The sequence below is a fragment of the Rhinolophus sinicus genome, chromosome 18 (assembly GCF_057876585.1).
Source record: "Rhinolophus sinicus isolate RSI-liver-muscle chromosome 18, RSI-T2T, whole genome shotgun sequence".
In the NCBI taxonomy this organism is placed as follows: Eukaryota; Metazoa; Chordata; class Mammalia; order Chiroptera; family Rhinolophidae; genus Rhinolophus; species Rhinolophus sinicus.
Window position 1 is genome coordinate 80,564,814 of NC_142518.1, and position 19,837 is coordinate 80,584,650.

Genomic DNA, 19,837 nt, shown 5'->3' on the forward strand with positions numbered 1-19,837 from the left:
GGTCCTAGTCACCGCTGGATAAACAGGATTTTGTTACATAGCAGTATAGGTTTGCCAGAGAAGCCAAATAATTGGGGATATAAAGTTTTTCATTTATGGAAATTGTCCTTTCTTACCATGAAATTATATTGTCCAGGCACTGCAATTAAGTGGCGGGCACTATTTTATACAGCTGCCTTTTTTGCGTTTTAAACAAGCCTTAAAAACCCCCTAAATTAGAATTGTGTCTTATTCATCTTCTTATCTCTAGTTCCTGGTACATAGTAGGTATTCCTTAAATGTTTGTTGAATAAAGGAGTTGATTTTCTGTTAAATGGCAAAAGTAATTTTTTATCACAAGTTTTGATTAGAGCTCAAGGATTCCTCTACCAAATATGGATTACTCAGTTTGGCATGTGAAGAGCATGGTAGTAGGTAGGACTCGATGCTTTTCTTGGTTCTGTCCCTAAATATATGACTTCAGGGAAAAATCACTTAATCTCTCAGCACCTCAGTTTCTTTAGCTGTAAAAAGAGGCTGTGTGATTAGATAATCTTGAAGGTGCCGTTCAATACAAAGTTGTGTCATCTGTGATCATTGTATTTTACAAAAGGAAATTAGGAATGGCGTATTAATAATAATCATTTAAAAGTGTTTCTTACTGCCTAACCCTAAAATATAATAAGCGACTTTAAGGGTGTGACTCTCCTTTATGCTTTGTAGTAGATATTAAACTGTTCCTATTTGAAAAAAAAATGTGGCAGGGATATGTGAAAATAATTGATGAAAAGTTACTTTTTGGAATTATTGTATCTAGAATGGTCTGTGATGAAGAGTAGAGTTCTGTTCCAGTAGAAAAATGAGCTATGAACAAAACCGGGCATCTCTCTTCAAAAGCAATGTAAAGGTCTGATGCACACAAAACTTTTCATCCACACTGTAAATCAAAGAAGTATAAGTTCAGACAACAAAGAGATATACTTTTGCCTATTACATTTGTAAAAGTTTAAAAATAACACTCATTTTTGGCAGGGGTATTAAGAAACACGCACTCAGAGCAGTGGGAGTATAAATTGGTACAGCTGTTCTGGAGGGCAATTTGAAATTGTCTCAAAATGCTGAAAATTGTGTATACTTTTTTTTTAAATTAAGTAAATAACTTTATTTAGAAACAATCATAAACTTCTTGAAAGTTTCCTGACCCATTAGGAGTATATTGCCCAACCCCCTTCAAATACTTGAATATGCATTTCCTACAAACAAGGACATTCTCCGACATAACCACAATATAATTGTGTATACTTTTGAACTGCAGTTCCACTTCTAGAGAAGTTTAAAGAAATTCATCATGGAGGAACACAAAATTTTCTTTACAAAGTTGCTTATTATAGTATTATGTGTCATAAAGATATAGATATGTAGAAAGACAAAAGATACATACTCAAATCGCTACGTAGTCAGATTATGGGTCACTTTAATTTTCTTCTCTACTTTTTTATATTTTCTACATTTTCTCTATGTAAAGGAACTTTTTTCAATTACAGAATACATACATGTTTTTAAAAAGGTGGGCTTGTCTTTAATAAGTATGTAGAATTATTTCCCTTCTCACCTCCAGTATTCAACACCACCTTGCTTTTATTTCTTAACAGGTCTCCAGAAAAGGTTGGAATTTCAACATTAGAGGTAAGTTGTGCTTTCTGCAAGTTATGTTTCTATAAATTATAAACACTTTTAATTTTTTCTTTTTTATGTAATTCTTTTTCTTTTGCTTTCTATTACTTATTTTTTGCTAAATATTCTCACATTGTCTCTTACTAGGTGTAATTAGATACTCTAGAAATACTTATTGTGCTCTAAGGAAGGGACTATAAGTATTTTTTAGATTTCCAGTAATTTTTATTTGACTTATAATTTTTAGAATAAAAGAACAATATAAAATACTGTGTGTGTGTGTGTGTGTGTGTTTTAATTGAAAAAGAAAACCTGCATGACAAAAATGTGGAGTAACCAAAACACTTGTATACTTCTTATGGGCACATGTATTGGTATCGTCACTATATATAAAAATCAATCCCAGCCTTATATCCAAGCAAAGGAGTTTTTTTATTGAGACATTATGCTCCTGAGAACCATTTCAAAAATAGGAATATCACCAAATAGATATTCTCTGACATTTGATGCTTTAAATCAAATTGGGTATGTACTTTATGTGTATTTTGTATGTTTGTAAATGTTTTTGTGTGGTGTGCGTCTGTACATATGTATGTATAAACTCAAACATGCTCTATTTTTCCACTTCCAGTGTCCTACCATCTTTTTATACACACTGGATATTGATCTCTTTGATAAATTTTGGTACATTCATAAGGAATAGTCTACAGCAGTGGATATAAATGAATTAGTTATACACAATAGCATGGATGAGTTTCAGTACCATAAGGTTGAGTAGGGGGGTAAAAGACAATTCATGGAAAAAATGCATGCAGTAAATTCCATTTATATTCAGTTCAAAAGCTGGCAAAATTAAAGACTATATTGTTTACAGTTATAAGCATAGTAAAACTGTAAAAAATAGCAAACGAATGATAAACATAAACTTTAGGATACAAGTCATCTCTAAGGGGGAAAGAATGTAATAGAAATGGAAAGGGATATATAAGAGACTTGAAAGCTAGTGGTAACTATTTTCTTTTTCTTAAATTGAGTGCTTAAGGTTACATCATAATTCTTTTTTTTTAATTTATTGGGGTGACAATTGTTAGTAAAATTACATAGATTTAAGGTGTACAATTCTGTATTACATCATCTATAAATCCCACTGTGTGTTCACCACCCAGAGCCAGTTCTCCTTCCATCACCATATATTTGATCCCCCTTTACCCTCATCTCCCACCCCCCACCCCCTTACCCTCTGGTAACCACTAAACTATTGTCTGTGTCTATGAGTTTTTGTTTCTCATTTGTTTGTCTTCTTCTTTTATTGTTTTTAGTTTATATAACACATATCAGTGAAATCATATGGTTGTCTGCTTTTTCTGTCTGACTTATTTCGCTTAGCATCCTACTCTCAAGATCCATCCATGTTGTCACAAATGTTCCTAAATCATCTTTTCTTACCGCCGAACAGTATTCCATTGTCTATGCATACCACAACTTCTTTATCCATTCAACTATCGAAGGACATTTTGGTTGTTTCCATGTCTTGGCCACCGTAAACAAAGCTGCAATGACCATTGGAGCACACGTGTCTTTATGTATAAATGTTTTCAGATTTTTGGGGTAGATACCCAGGAGAGGGATGGCTGGGTCATATGGTAATTCTATTCGTAATTTTTTGAGGAACCTCCACACTGCCTTCCATAACGGCTGCACCAGTCTGCATTCCCACCAACAGTGTATGAGGGTTCCTTTTTCTCCACAGCCTCTCCAACTCTTGTTACTATTTGTCTTGTTGATGACAGCCATTCTGACTGGGTGAGGTGATATCTCATTGTGGTTTTTCTTTGCATTTCTCTGATGATTAGTGATGTTGAGCATTTTTTCATATGTCTATTTGCCATTTGTATGTCCTCTTTGGAGAAATGTCTCTTCAGGTCCTCTGCCCATTTTTCAGTTGGGTTGTTTGTTTTTTTGGTGTTGATTTTCATGAGTTCCTTGTATATTTTGGATATAAGCCCCTTATCGGAGGCACTGTTTGCAAAAATCTTCTCCCATTCAGTTGGTTGCCTCTTTGTTTTGTCGATGGTTACTTTTGCTGTGCAGAAGCTTTTAAGTTTCACATAGTCCCATGCGTTTATTTTAGCTTTTACTTCCATTGCCTTTGGAGTCAAATTCATAAAATGCTCTTTGAACCCAAGGTCCATAAGTTTAGTACCTATGTTTTCTTCTGTGCAGTTTATTGTGCCAGGTCTTATGCTTAAGTCTTTGATCCATTTTGAATTAATTTTGGTACATGGTGACAGATAGCAGTCCAGTTTCATTCTTTTCCACGTGGCTATCCAATTCTCCCAGAACCATTTATTGAAGAGGCTGTCTTTCCTCCATTGCATGTTTTTAGCTTCTTTGTCAAAAATTATCTGTCCACATTTATGTGGTTTATTTTACCATGCTATTTTGACTGTTGTATCCCTGTACTACAAGGTAAAGTCAGGAAGTGTGATACCTCCATTATTCTTTTTTCTTAAGATTTCTTTGGCTATTCGGCGTCTTTTCTGTTTCCAAACAAATCTGACGATTTTTTCTTCTATTTCTTTAAAAAATGCCATTGGGATTTTGATGGGGATTGCATTAAATCTGTATATTGCTTTGGATAATATGGCCATTTTAACTATGTTGCTTCTTCCAATACATGAGCAAGGAATGTCTTTCCATTTCTTTGTGTCTTCCACAATTTCTTTCAAAAATGTCTTATAGTTTTCAGCATATAGGTCTTTCACATCCTGGGTTAAGTTTATTCCTAGGTATTTTATTCTTTTTGCTGCAATTGCAAAAGGAATTGTTTTTTGTATTTCTTTTTCTGAGATTTCATTGTTACTATATAGGAAAGCAATGGACTTTTGTACGTTGATTTTGTAGCCAGCAACTTTACTGTATTCGTTGATTGTTTCTAATAGCTTTTTGGTGGAGTCTTTAGGGTTTTCTATGTATAGCATCATGTCATCTGCAAAGAGTGATAATTTAACTACTTCATTCCCAATTTGGATGCTTTTTATATCTATCTCTTGCCTGATTGCTCTGGCAAGGACTTCCAACACTATATTGAAAAGCAGAGGTAATAGGGGACATCCCTGTCATGTTCCTGAACGTAAAGCAAAGGGCTTCAGTTTTCACCATTAATTATGAGATTAGCAGAGGGCTTGTCATATCCGGCCTTTATTGTGTTAAGGTATTTTCCTTCTATACATATTTTATTAAGTGTTTTAATCATGAATGGATGTTGTATCTTGTCAAATGCTTTTTCTCCATCAATTGATATAATCCTATGAGTTTTGTCCTTTATTTTGTTTATGTAATGTATCACATACACAAATGGATTGCGGATATTGAACCATCCTTGTGCCCCAGGGATGAACCCCACTTGGTCGTGATGAATAATCTTTTTAGTGCATTGTTGTATTCGTTTTGCTAGAATTTTATTTAAGATTTTTGCATCTGTTTTCATCAGAGATATTGGTCTGTAGTTTTCCTTTTTTGTTCTGTCCTTACCAGGTTTTGGCATCAGGGTAATGTTGGCCTTATCAAATGAGTTATGGAGTACTGTCTCTTCTTGAAATTTTTGGAAGAGTTTGAGCAGGATTGTTATTAGATCCTCTTTGAAGGTTTGGTAGAATTCACTAGTGAAGCCATCTGGTCCCAGACTTTTGCTTTTGGGAAGGTTTTGGATGACTGATTCAATTTCGTTACTGGTGATCTGTCTGTTTAGATTTTCCAGTTCTTCATGGTTCAGCCTTGGAAGGCTATATGTTTCTAAGAACTTGTCCATTTCTTCTAGGTTATTGAATTTGCTGGCATGTAGTCCTTCATAGTATTCTTGGATGATCCTTTGTATTTCTGTGGTGTCTGTGATAACTTCCCCTTCTTTGTTTCTGATTTTGCTAATTAGTGTCTTCTCTCTTTTTATCATAGTGAGTCTAGCCAAGGGTTTGTCAATTTTGTTAATCTTTTCGAAGAACCAACTCTTTGTCAGATGAATTTTTTCTATTGTCTTTTTGTTCTCTATTTCATTTACTTCTGCTCTGATTTTTGTTATTTCTTTTCTTCTGCTGACATTGGGTTTCACTTGTTCTTTTTTTTCTAGTTCTTTGAGGTGTAACATGAGGTTATTTATTTGGCATTTTTCTTGTTTCTTGAGATAAGCCTGTAATGCTATAAATTTCCCTCTTAAAACTGCTTTCGCTGCATCCCAAAAATTTTGGTAGGATGTCTTTTCATTGTCATTTGTTTCTATGTATCTTTTGATCTCTCCTCTAATTTCTTCTTTGACCCAGTCGTTCTTTAAAAGTATGCTGTTTAATCTCCATGTATTTGTGCTTTTTTCCTGCTTTCCTTTTGCAGTTGATATCCGATTTGAAATCCTTGTGATCAGAGAATATGCTTGGTATGATATCAGTCTTCTTAAATTTGCTAAGGCTGATTTTATGTCCCAATATGTGGTCTATCCTTGAGAATGTTCCATGTACACTGGAAAAAAATGTGTAGTCTGATGTTCTAGGATGAAGTGCTCTATAAATGTCACTTATGTCCATTTCATCTAACGTGTCATTTAGGGCTGCTATTTCATTATTTATTTTCTGTTTGGATGATCTATCTATAGCTGTCAATGATGTATTTAAGTCCCCTAGTATAATTGTGTTTTGGTCAATTTCTCCCTTTAGTTCTGTTAGTACTTGCTTGGTGTATTTCGGTGCTCCCTGATTGGGGGCATAAATATTGATGACTGTTATGTTTTCTTGTTGTATGGTCCCCTTCACCATTATGAAATGTCCATCTTTGTCTCTTGTTATCTTTTTCACCTTGAAGTCTGTTTCATCTGATATCATTATGGCTACACCTGATTTTCTCTGGGTACCATTTGCTTGGAATGTCAATTTCCACCCTTTCACTTTGAGTCTATGCTTGTCCTTGTAGCTGAGATGTGTTTCTTGGAGACAGCATATGGTTGGGTTTAGTTTTTTGATCCAATCTGCTACTCTGTGCCTTTTTATTGGTGAGTTCAGTCCATTTACATTTATGGTGATTATTGATATGTGAGTATTTCCTGTCATTCTATCTTTATTTTTCTGGTAAGGCTGTGTCTCCATTGTTTCTCTGTCTTTTTGTTGTTGTCTATTTTTTCTGTGTTGTGGTATTCTATGATGTTTCCCTCTGTTTCTTCTTTTATTACAGTATATATTTCAGTTCTGTTTTTTTTTGAGTGGTTACTCTTAAGTTTATGTAAAAGAATATTTGATATTTAGAGTATTCCATTTTCTTCAGCACGCTTACTTTCTCCATTTCCATATTCCGGTTCAGGCCTTTACTCTCCCCCTTTTTATGTTTTGGTTGCCACAAATTGTCCCTGTTGATGGTGGTCGAATAGGCTCCTTTAGTATTTCTTGTAGTGCAGGTCGTGTATTAGAAAATTCCCTCAGCATCTGTATGTCTGGAAAGGTCTTTATTCCTCCTTCATATCTAAAGGATATCTTTGCTCTATATATTATTCTTGGCTCATGCTTTCTCTCTTCCAATAGTTTGAATATTGGTTCCACTCCCTCCTGGCTTGTCGAGTTTTGTGCTGAAAAATCTGATGATAATCTAATGGGCTTTCCTTTGTAAGTTACCGTCTGTTTTTCTCTGGCTGCCTTGAGGATTCTTTCTTTGTCCTTGATTTTAGACAGCTTGAATACCATGTGCCTTGGAGAAGGCCTGTTGGGATTGAGGTAGTTAGGTGTTCTGTTTGCTTCTTGGATTCGAGGGTCCAGTTCTGTCCACAAGTTTGGGAAGTTCTCATCGACAATTTGTTTGAATATATTCTCTGTTCCCTTCTCTCTTTCTTCTCCTGGTATGCCCATTATTCTTATATTGCTCTTTCTGATGGAGTCAGAAAGTTATTTTAGAGTTCTTTCATTTATTTTAAGTCTCAAGTGTCTTTCTTCTTCCTTCTGTTTAATTTCCAGGTTTCTATCTTCGATGCCACTGATTCTTTCCTCCATCTGGTGAACTCTACTACCTAAGCTGGTTATTTCGTTCTTAATTTCTTCTATTGAGTTCTTTATCTCCAGAAATCCTATTTGGTTCTTTTAAAATTTCAATCTCTTTCTTAAAATGCTCATGCTGTTCTTTGATTGTGTTTTTGAGTTCATTTAACTGCCTATCTGTGTTTTCTTGCATCTCGTTGAGTTTTTTCAGAACTGCAATCTCGAATTCTCTGTCATTTAAGTCACATATTTCTGTATCTTTAAGTGCCTTTTCTGGAGATTTTTCACTTTCTTTATGAGCTCTTGTTACCTTGGTTATTCATGGCAATTACTGGTTTACTATTTCTCTTCCTAGACATCTACAGGAGTGGCTTCTGCAACAGGTTGATAGGAAGAGGTCTTTCTTTTGTTTTCCAGTACTTCTTGGTAGAATGTTTTATTTCTTCTCCGACTGCAGTTTATTTTTCTTCTCCCACACGGTAGTGCTATGTTTTCTCTGCACTATTCCAGCTTCTCACACAATGGGGGGATTCCCTGGGAGACGGGCTTCTCCTCTGTTAAGAGTTCATCTAGGTCACAGGGCGCAGTGTCCCGGTGGGTATGCGGAGAGCTTTTGATGTTCCAAAGCTCTTCCTGCTCCAGATTCAGAGCCCGTATGTTTCAACAGTTCTGTTTACTCCCTCAGGGATCTGCCCAGATAGGTGGGGTCAGGGGCAGGGTGAGTTGTGAGAGGTGGCCCAGAGGAATGGCGGCGACCACCTCCACAGCAGGTTCTGCTTCCACAGCTCCCTCCCCTTTGCGCGAACTAGTTGGGCTGCGAATTTGTGTTTGAGGTCCACAGTTCTCAGAACAGTAAATATTGTATTCGTTTGATCTGACAGTGCTACTGTTCTGTTTGTAGTTCTGGGCATGTGGGGGCGGGGCGAGCTCTGGGAGGGTAGGGAGGGGCCGGGTAGTCTCGGTGCCTAAGCCTTCCATTCTCTCCTCGGCAGTGAGGCCTTAAACCACTGTTTTCAGCCTTTTTCCCTCAGTCTTTTCTCTGAGGTCTCTACCGTGAGCATAGGGTTCAGCTGTGTTATATGCTGCCCCCTCAGCCCTGTGGGCCATAAGCCGAGCCCTAGTAGTCCGAGTTCTTCCCTCTCCCGCAGCTGCGGTAGTTTCGGGAAGCAGCGAGCTCGGAGCACTGAGCTAGGTCTGTGTCCTGCGTCCGCGCGGCTCGGTCTCCGCATCTCCCTTTCCTCCTCTCCCGCTCGCGCAATTCGCCCACCTGTAGGTAAATTCAGTAGTGGGCCTCTTCGTCTTGCTTGTCTGCTGTGCAGGGCGTCCTTTGTGGAGTTTTTGTTGTTCAATTCATTGTGAATTCCACGGGAGCTTTACAGAGGCTCACCTCATGCCGCCATTTTGATGACGTTTCTCATCATAATTCTTTATTCCTTGTATTTTATATAAACCATTTGATAGTCTATTTAATAAAACAATTTTCAAAGTAGAATATAGACATAGTTAAAGTTTGCTCATTGCAAAAGTACATAGTTGAAAATGTAACTTCCATCTCATCCCTCATCTAGTTCCCAACCCCCATATCCAGAGACAATTGCTGTTTATGCCACTTAGCTCTAAGATGTTTTTAGGTTCTAACAAATAGGTTTTGGGAATCTACTTTATTTCAGTAATTATAGATTTTCCTTAAGTTGAATAAAATTAGATAGAAAATGTACTTATTTAGAAAATAAATATGAAGTTGGATATTGTTCTTTCTTATGTTTTATTTTGAAATAATTATAGTCACAGGAAGCTGCAAAGATAGTACAGAGAAGTCCTATGTTTCCTTCACCCATTTCCTCAGGGGTTATATCTTATTTATAGTATAATATTGGAACCAGGAATTTGACATTGGTACATTATGAGTGTATAGTTCTATGTCAATTTATTACATGTGCATATTTGTGTAACCACCACCACAGCCAAGATGCAGATCTGTTTCATCACCACAAAGCTCTGCCTTGTGCTATCCCTTTATAAAGTCAAACCTGACACTTTCCCCCCATCATCCCTAACCCTAGACAGCCACTAATCTGTTTTCCATCTCTGTAACTTTGTCATGTAATAGTTTCCTATAAATAGAATCATACAGTGTGTGACCTTTTGAAATTGACTGAAGGAGATTGACATCCATGCAAGTTATTGTATGTATCAATGGTTTGTTCTTTTTTACTACAAGCTAGTCTTCTGTGGTATGGAGGTACTCAGAATATTGAATGCATATTATATATAACAACATAACTACTGATATCTTAAGTAACCCAAATAAAAGTTTGATATGGTCCCAATTTTTGATGATTTTATTATCTTACAGTAGAGACATGTATATGAAGAGATGAGATGTGTGGTATTGATGTTTGTAGAATGAAATAGACCTTAAGAGCTACAAGGAGTTTGGAAGAGGAAGGAAGAGAGAGAGTTACCATGAGAGTACTGGTACCTGGAATAGCAGAGGAAAGTTTCAGGGAAGAGTTAGAAATTGCTGGGCTTTGAAAATTGGGAGAGATTTGCATAGGGTACATAGAGAAAAATTGGGAAAGCATTGTATGTTAGGCAGTAGTATTACGTAGCTAATTAATATGCAAAGGCGTAGAATTTGCTGGGAGCATTGAGAGACCAGTGTGACCAATGTATACATTTCATGGAAATTGGGGCCAAATTTTGATGAGCCTTGAACGTCAGGTTAAAAACTCCCGGCTTTAAATTTTTGGAGAAAAACATTTAAAAAGTCCATTCTTATATGTCTTACAGCTGTGCTCTCCAAGGTTTTTTTTTTCTGGGGAATTAGCAAAAGATAAGTGGAGGAAGGGTTGGAGAACAATTGGAGTAAAGAGACTAGGTGCAGAGAGTTGTTAAGAAGTTGTTAGAATGTTAAGACATAAAACTGACAAAGGGACAGTGTTGATAGGAATGGATGGATGAGTATGACAACTATTTAAGAGTTGTTTTTTTCTCTTAGCCAAAAACAGTGGAGGTCACATCTATAAAACATCTTTTTTCCATTTCATTTTATCACTGTTAATAGCTTCCCCTTCCTTACTACTATAAACTAGAAGTGACATGAATTTTTTAATAACTAACATTTTTAGCTTAAGGTTTTTTAGTAGATAATGAAGATTTGAGTGTAGATCATGTTTGTGCAAATGATTTGTGAAACAGTCTTTTGTTGGATGTGCTTATTAAAATTTAAAAAGGTCAAATATTAAAATTGAATACTGTGAGGAGGATACAAACAGCTCTCTGATATCCAAGGTGGTGACGAAGGTGTTGTGAATTGCTAGAATTTGAATGATCTAACATACTTTTTAAAGGAAGCATATTTCTGAGGTTGAGATAGGCAGAGGGTAGGGAAATGGCTTGATGGTGGGAAGCTGGAGTTTAGTAGGTACTGTGCTTCTTTATTTATCAGACAGTCCAGATCCAGAAGGGGTAATAAATGAGGACTGTCTCAAGTCTAACTAAGTCAGTGTTGGCTGTCTGTAGGCACATGCATGGTTTGCATTGCTTTTTCCCCAAAGCCTGATCGAGGTGCTAGGGGAAGGACCTGAACCTGCATCACTCAGAGAGAATTATATGTGAATATATGTGTGTGTGTGTGTGTGTGTGTGTGTGTACACACACACACACATATATATATATATATATATATATATATATATATATATATATATGCACATATAGATATACTAAATCAGGTTTTACTAAGAAATTTTTGATTAACTTCTGTACAGATCAGATCCTCTGATCGGTGCCATATCACTCCTTTAAACGTGTGGTTTAATAGCAGTTTAAATTACAGGAGTTGATAGCTTTCAAAAAGTCAAAGTCCAAGAGCGTTTTCTTAAAGCCAGATAAAATAGAAGTCTAATCACTGTTTGGCAGTTTTGATCAGTGTAAGAATGTTAATCTGTGATCTTTGTAAGTACTTCATTCAACCAAATTAAATTGAGGTACAGGAATGATTAGTGTATATTTTTGCTTAGGGAAAATATCCACAGAATTAGGTTGTACGATGCTTCTGATTTTCCTACTAATGAACAGTTATTGGAGGATAATTGGATACATATACTTAATTTATAGGACAGTTGAAGGAGTTTCTCTAATATGCATGTTCTTAAGGCCGTCAGCTTTCAGGTATTTTCTGTCCCTCATCTTGTCAAGATTATTTTCTTATTTGTTTTTCTTCCAGTTTAATTGAGAAATAACTGACACACATCACTGTATAAGTTTAAGGTGTATAGCAAGATGGTTTAATTTACATGTATTGTGAAATGATTACCACAATAGGTTCAGCTAACATCTATCTTCTCATTTAGATACAATAAAAAGAAAAGAAGGAAAAAAGTGGAAAAAATTTTTCCTTGTGATGAGAACTTAAAATGTACTCTCTTAACAACTTTCCCATATATCAAGCAGCAGTGCTAGCTATAGTCATTGTTTTGTATATTACATCCCTAGTACTTACATATCTTCCAACTGGAAGCTTGTACCTTTTGACCACCTTCCTCCAATTCACTCTTCCCGCAACTCAAAATTGGTTTTTATTAGAAGTATGTTTTAGTTTAAAACCAGGATTCGATTAAACGATATATAAACTTATGATATGTGTCTTTAGTGAAGGAAAACCAGAGCATGCATTATTCAGCATTCATTCAGCCAATGATTACTTTTGCCAGTCACTGTTTTATGTACTGAGTACGTAGTGGTGTACCAAACAAGGTCCCTGCTTTCATGGAACTGACATTCTAGTAAGGCAGGGAAGAGCCCCCAAAAAGCATGTAAATAAGGTCGTTTCAGATGGTAATGAGTGCAATGAAGTAAAACAGGATAATGTGATAGAAAGTCTAGGGGATGAGTTTATTTCAGGGTGGTCAGGGAGGGCTATTCTGATGTAATAACACTTGAGCTATGACTGTAAAGATGGCAAGGAACCATCCTGTTGGCCAAAGTGTAATTGTGGGGTTTTGGTGGGAGAGGGAGGTGAGAAATGTAGGAGATGAGATGTCAAAGATGTAGGCGGGGCCATATCACGTTAGGCCCTCATGGGCTGTGGTGGAGTTTGGATTTTATGTAACACTTAAAATTCCATGGAACAGCTTCTCTATAGTAGAATCTATATAAGATTGGTAGTATTCCCCAAATGCTGGAAGGAATTCAATGAAACAACTTCAGCTTAATGATATTGGAAGTCCTACAGAAATTTCACCAGCACATGAGACCTTTAGCATTTAATCATCTCTGGAGCAATTATACAATGAAGCCCATCATGATCATATCCTGATACTTGGTAGAATTGCTACCTTAATACTTACATACAACCTTCTGTGCCTTAGGTTGCTTATCTGACAAAAAGTGGCTATAGTGGCATTCTATTAACAAGATCTGTGGTGTGCACCAAGAATTATTTTTCCCTCAGTACCAGTAGTAGCATTAAAATTGCTGTACTTCTATAAATGTAAAGACAACTTAAGATAGAGAAGGATATGGTATTAAGATTTACAAGTGTATGATTATCTTATTTTACACAATTTTTTTTCCAGCAGAAATGCAGTATCCATTTCTATCTTCTCTAACTTCCCAAATATATATATATATGTACGTATGTGTATATAAATGTATACGTAGATATATATGTATTTTTGGTGGGTTTAATTTTGTTCATCTGTTACTGTTTGGGGAACTTCATTTAATTTCTGGTTAAGTCTTGATTCCTTTTATGTAAAACATGTAGAGTTTATAAGCAAACAATTATCTTAATGCGATTTTCTGCATTACATATTTTTGTATTAAGCGTATCTGTGGAACAATACTTTGGGGAAAATAAAAGTTCTATTTCAACCCTTTACTTTAAATTTTCAATCTTTTTTTATTTATTTATTGGGGTGACAATTGTTAGTAAAGTTACATAAATTTCAGGTGTACAATTCTGTATTACATCATCTATAAATCCCATTCTGTGTTCACCACCCAGAGTCAGTTCTCCTTCCATCACCATATATTTGATCCCCCTTACCGTCATCTCCCACCCCCCACCCCCGTTACACTCTGGTAATCACTAAACTATTGTCTGTGTCTATGAGTTTTTGTTTCTCATTTGTTTGTCTTGTTCTTTTGTTGTTTTTGGTTCATATACCACATATCAGTGAAATCATATGGTTCTCTACTTTTTCTGTCTGACTTATTTAACTTAGCATCATACTCTCAAGATCCATCCATGTTGTCACAAATGTTCCTATATCATCTTTTCTTACCGCCGAATAGTATTCCACTGTGTAAATATACCACAACATCTTTATCCATTCATCTATCGAAGAACATTTTGGTTGTTTCCATGTCTGGGCCACAGTAAACAAAGCTGCAATGAACATTGGAGCACACGTGTCTTTATGTATAAATGTTTTCAGATTTTTTGGGTAGATACCCAGGAGAGGGATTACTGGGTCATATGGTAATTCTATTCGTAATGTTTTGAGGAACCTCCACACTGCCTTCCATAACGGCTTCAAAGGTCTGCATTCCCACCAACAGTGTATGAGGGATCCTTTTTCTCCAGCCTCTCCAACACTTGTTACTATTTGTCTTGTTGATGATAGCCATTCTGACTGGGTTGACGTGATATCTCATTGTAGTTTTTATTTGCATTTCTCTGATGATTAGTGACGTTGAGCATTTTTTCATATGTCTATTTGCCATTTGTATGTCCTTTTTGGAGAAATGTCTCTTCAGGTCTTCTGCCCATTTTTCCATTGGGTTCTTTGTTCTTTTGTTGTTGAGTTGCATGAGTTCCTTGTCTATTTTGGATATTATCCCCTTATCAGAGGCACTGTTTGCAAAAATTTTCTCCCATTCAGTTGGTTGCCTCTTTATTTTGTCGATGGTTTCTTTTGCTGTGCAGAAGCTTTTAAGTTTCATATAGTGCCATTCGTTTATTTTAGCTTTTACTTCCATTGCCTTTGGAGTCAAATTAATAAAATGCTCTTTGAACCCAAGGTCCATAAGTTTAGTACCTATGTTGGTTCTTCTATGCAGTTTATTGTGCCAGGTCTTATGCTTAAGTCTTTGATCCATTTTGAATTAATTTTGGTACATGGTGACCGATAGCAGTCCAGTTTCATTCTTTTGCACGTGGCTATCCGATTCTCCCAGCACCATTTATTGAAGAGGCTGTCTTTCCTCCATTGTATGTTTGTACCTTCTTTGTCAAAAATTATCTGTCCATATTTATGTGGTTTTATTTATGGGTTCTCAATTCTATTCCATTGGTCTACGTATCTGTTTTTCTGCCAATACCATGCTGTTTTGATTATTGTACCCCTGTAGAACAAACTAAAGTCAGGGAGTATGATACCTCCAGTATTGTTCTTTTTTCTTAAGATTGCTTTGGTTGTTTGGGGTCTTTTGTGATTCCAAACAAATCTCATGATTTCTTGTTCTATTTCTTTAAAATATGCCATTGAGATTTTGATGGGGATTGCATTGAATCTGTGTATTGCTTTGGGTAACATGGCCATTTTAACTATGTTGATTGCTCCAATCCATGAGCACGGAATGTCTTTCCATTTCTTTGTGTCTTCTTCAATTTCTTTCAAAAATGTCTTATAGTTTTCAGCATATAGGTCTTTCACATCCTTGGTTAAGTTTATTCCTAGGTATTTTATTCTTTTTGCTGCAATTGCAAAAGGAATTTTTTTTTCTATTTATTTTTCTGAGTTTTCATTGTTAGTATATAGGAATGCAATGAATTTTTGTACGTTGATTTTGTAGCCAGCAACTTTACTGTATACGTTGATTGTTTCTTATAGCTTTTTGGTGGAGTCTTTAGGGTTTTCTATATATAGCATCATGTCATCTGCAAAGAGTGATAATTTAACTTCTTCATTCCCAATTTGGATGCCTTTTATTTCTTTCTCTTCCCTGATTGCTCTGGCGAGGACTTCCAACACTATGTTGAAAAGCAGAGGTGATAGGGGACAGCCCTGTCGTGTTCCTGAACGTAGAGCAAAGTGCTTCTGTTTCTCACCGTTAATTATGAGATTAGCTGAGGGCTTGTCATATATGGCCTTTATTATTTTAAGGTATTTTCCTTCTATACCTATTTTATTAAGTGTTTTAATCATAAATGGATGTTATACCTTTTCAAATGCTTTTTCTGCACCAATTGATATAATCGTATGATTTTTGTCCTTTGTTTTGTTTATGTGACGTATCACATTGATGGATTTGCGGATGTTGAACCATCCTTGTGCCCCGGGGATGAACCTGACTTGGTCGTGATGTATAATCTTTTGAATACATTGTTGTATTCGATTTGCTAGAATTTTGTTTAGGATTTTTGCATCTGTATTCATCAGAGATATTGGTCTGTAATTTTCTTTTTTTGTGTTGTCATTACCAGGCTTTGGCCTCAGGGTAATTTTGGCCTCATAAAGTGATTTAGGGAGTACTGTCGCTTCTTCAATTTTTTGGAAGAGTGTGAGCAGGAATGGTATTAGATCCTCTATGAGAGTTTGGTAGAATTCACTACTGAAGCCATCTGGTCCCGGACTTTTGCTTTTGGGAAGGTTTTGGATGACTGATTCAATTTCGTTACTGGTGATCGGTCTGTTTAGATTTTCCAGTTCTTCATGGTTCAGCCTTGGAAAGCTATATGTTTCTAAGAACTTGTCCATTTCTTCTAGGTTATTGAATTTGGTGGCATATAGTCCTTCATAGTATTCTTGGATGATCCTTTGTATTTCTGTGGTGTCCGTGATAACTTCCCCTTTTTCATTTCTAATTTTGTTAATTAGTGTCTTCTTTCTTTTGATCATACTGAGTCTAGCCAAGGGTTTGTCAATTTTGTTAATCTTTTCAAAGGACCAGCTCTTTATCACATTAATTTTTTCTATGGTCTTTTTGTTCTCTATTTCATTTAGTTCTGGTCTGATTTTTGTTATTTCCTTTCTTCTACTGACCTTGGGTTTCACTTGTTCTTCTTTTTCTAGTTCATTAAGGAGTAATATGAGGTGATTTATTTGGGATTTTTCTTGTTTCTTGAGATAGGCCTGTAATGCTATAAATTTCCCTCTTAAAACTGCTTTCGCTGCATCCCAAACATTTTGTTAGGTTGTATTTTCATTGTCATTTGTTTCTAGGTATCGTTTGATCTCTCCTCTAATTTCTTTGACCCAGTCGTTCTTTAAAAGTGTGTTGTTTAATCTCTATGTATTTGTGCTTTGTCCTGGTTTCTTTTTGCAGTTGATACCACTTTCAAAGCCTTGTGATCACAGAATATGCTTGGTATGATTTCAGTCTTCTTAAATTTGCTGAGGCTGATTGTATGTCCCAATATATGGTCTATCCTTGAGAATGTTCCATGTACACTAGAAAAGAATGTATAGTCTGATGTTTTAGGATGAAGTGCTTTATAAATGTCAGTTATGTCCATTTCATCAAATGTCATTTATGGCTGCTATATCATTATTTATTTTCTGCTTGGATGATCTATCCATAGCTGTCAATGATGTGTCTAAGTCCCCTCGTATAATTGTGCTTTGGTCAATTTCTCCCTTTAGTTCTGTTAGTAGTTGCTTGGTATATTTCCGTGCTCCATGTTTGGGGGATAAATATTGATGACTGTTATGTCTTCTTGTTGTATAGTCCCCTTTTCCATTATGAAATGTCCATCTTTGTCTCTTGTTACCTTTTTCACCCTGAAGTCTGTTTCATCTGATATCATTATGGCTACACCTGATTTTCTCTGGGTATCATTTGTTTGGAATGTCAATTTCCACCCTTTCACTTTGAGTCTGTTCTTGTCCTTGTAGCTGAGATGTGTCTCTTGGAGACAGCATATGGTTGGGTTTATTTTTTTTATCCAAATGCTACTCTCTTCCTTTTTATTGGTGAGTTCAGTCCGTTTACATTTAGGGTGATTATTGATATGTGAGGATATCCTGTCATTCTATCTTTATTTTTCTGGTAAGGCTGTGTCTCCATTGTTTCTTTGCCTTTTTGTTGTTCTGTATTATTTCTTTGTGGTGGTATTCTATGATGTTTCCCTCCGTTTCTTCTTTTATTACAGTATGTATATATTTCAGTTCTGATTTTTTTTTGAGTGATTACTCTTAAGTTTATGTAAAAGAAAGTTTGATATTTAGAGTATTCCATTTTGTTCAGCACGCTTACTTTCTCCATTCCCATATTCCAGTTCAGGCCTTTACTCTCCCCTTTTTTATGTTTTGGTTGCCACAAATTGTCCGTGTTGATGGTGGTCGAATAGCCTCCTTTAGTATTTCTTGTAGTGCAGGTCGTGTATTAGAAAATTCCCTCAGCTTCCATATGTCTGGAAAGGTCTTTATTCCTGCTTCTTATCTAAAGGATATCTTTGCTGGATATGTTATTCTTGGCTCATAATTTCTCTCTTTCAAAAGTTTGAATATTTGGTTCCACTCCCTCCTGGCTTGTAGAGTTTCTGCTGAAAAATCTGATGATAATCTAATGGGCTTTCCTTTGTAAGTTACCGTCTTCTTTTCCCTGGCTGCCTTGAGGATTCCTTCTTTGTCATTCATTTTAGACAGCTTCAATACAATGTGCCTTGGAGAAGGCCTGTTGGGATTGAGGTAATTAGGTGTTCTATTTGCTTCTTGGATTCAAGGGTGCAGTTCTGTCCAAAAGTTTGGGAAGTTCTCATCAACAATTTGTTTGAATGTGTTCTCTGTTTCCTTCTCTCTTTCTTCTCCTTCTGGTATGCCCATTATTCTTATATTGCTCTTTCTGATGGAGTCAGAAAGTTCTTGTAGAGTCTTTCATTTCTTTGAAGTCTCAAGTCTCTTTCTTCTTCCATCTGTGTAATTTCCAGGTTTCTATCTTCGATGTCACTGATTCTTTCCTCCATCTGGTGAACTCTACTACCTAAGCTGGTTATTTCATTCTTAATTTCTTCTATTGAGTACTTAATCTCCAGAAATTCTATTTGGTTCTTTTTAAAAGTTTCAATCTCTTTCTTAAAATGCTCATGATGTTCTTTGATTGTGTTTCTGAGTTCATTTAACTGCCTGTCTGTGTTTTCTTGCATTTTGTTGAGCTTATAAGAACTGCAATCTTGAATTCTCTGTCTTTTAAGTCACATGTTTCTGTATCTTTAAGTTCCTTTTCTGGAGACTTTTCCCTTTCTTTCTGAGTTGTCTTGTTCTCTTGGTTATTCATGGCAATTAGTGATTTATTATTTCTCTTCCTGGACACCTACAGCAGTGGCTTCTGCAACAGGTTGATAGGAAGAGGTCTTTCTTTTGTTTTCCCGTACTTGTTGATAGAATGTTTTATTTTCTTTCCGACTGCAGGCTTTTTTCTCTCTCTCACACAGTAGTGCTATGTTTTCTCTGCACTATTCCAGCTTTTCACACAATGGGATTCAACAGACGGGCTTCTCCTCTTTTAATAGTTCACCTGGGTCACGGGGCGCAGTGTCCATGTGGGTATGTGGAGAGGTTTTGAAATTCCAAACCTCTTCCTGCACCAGATTCAGAGCCTGTATTTTTCAGCAGTTCTGTTTACTCCTGCAGGGATCCATCCAGATAGTTGGGGCCAGGGGCAGGGTGAGTTGTGAGAGGTGGCCCAGAGCAATGGCGGCGACCATCAGCACAGCTGGTCCTGCTTCCACAGCTCCCTCCCCTTTGCCGGAACTAGTTGGGCTGCAAATCTGTGTCAGCGGTCTACAGTTCTTAGAACAGAAAATATTCTGTTCGTTTGATCTGACACTGCTCTGTTCCGCTTCTAGTACTGGGTAGGTGGGGGCGGGGCGAGCTCTGGGAGTGTTGGGAGGGGGTGGCTAGTCTCAGTGCCTAAGGCTTCCATTCTCTGCTCGGCAGTGAGGGCTTCATCCACCATATTCAGCCTTCTTCTCTCAGCCTTTTCTCCATGAGCGTTGGGTTAAGCCGTGTTATATGGTGTCCCCTCAGCCCTGTGGGCCATAAGTGGAGCCCTAGCAGTCCGAGTTCTTCCTTCTCCCGGAGCTGCGGTAGTTCCGGGATGCACCGAGCTCGGAGCACTGAGCTAGGTCTGCGTCCTGCAACTGCGTGGCTCCATCTCCGCACTTCTCCCTTCCCTCCTCCCCTGCTCACGAGATTCACCCACCTTTAGGTGAATTCGGTAGTGGG

At 36.7% G+C, this 19,837-nt stretch overlaps 1 protein-coding gene across 2 annotated transcripts in view; it reads left to right on the top strand.

The window, feature by feature from the left end:
- The window catches only part of WDR44 (WD repeat domain 44), a 90,686-nt gene that overhangs the window by 26,501 nt on the left and 44,348 nt on the right, over positions 1-19,837 (top strand). For both annotated transcript variants that reach the window (XM_019719134.3, XM_019719135.3), the window contains exon 2: positions 1,632-1,665. In XM_019719134.3, the coding sequence (XP_019574693.2) occupies positions 1,632-1,665 (34 nt within the window). The remainder of the gene's footprint in view (positions 1-1,631; positions 1,666-19,837) is intronic.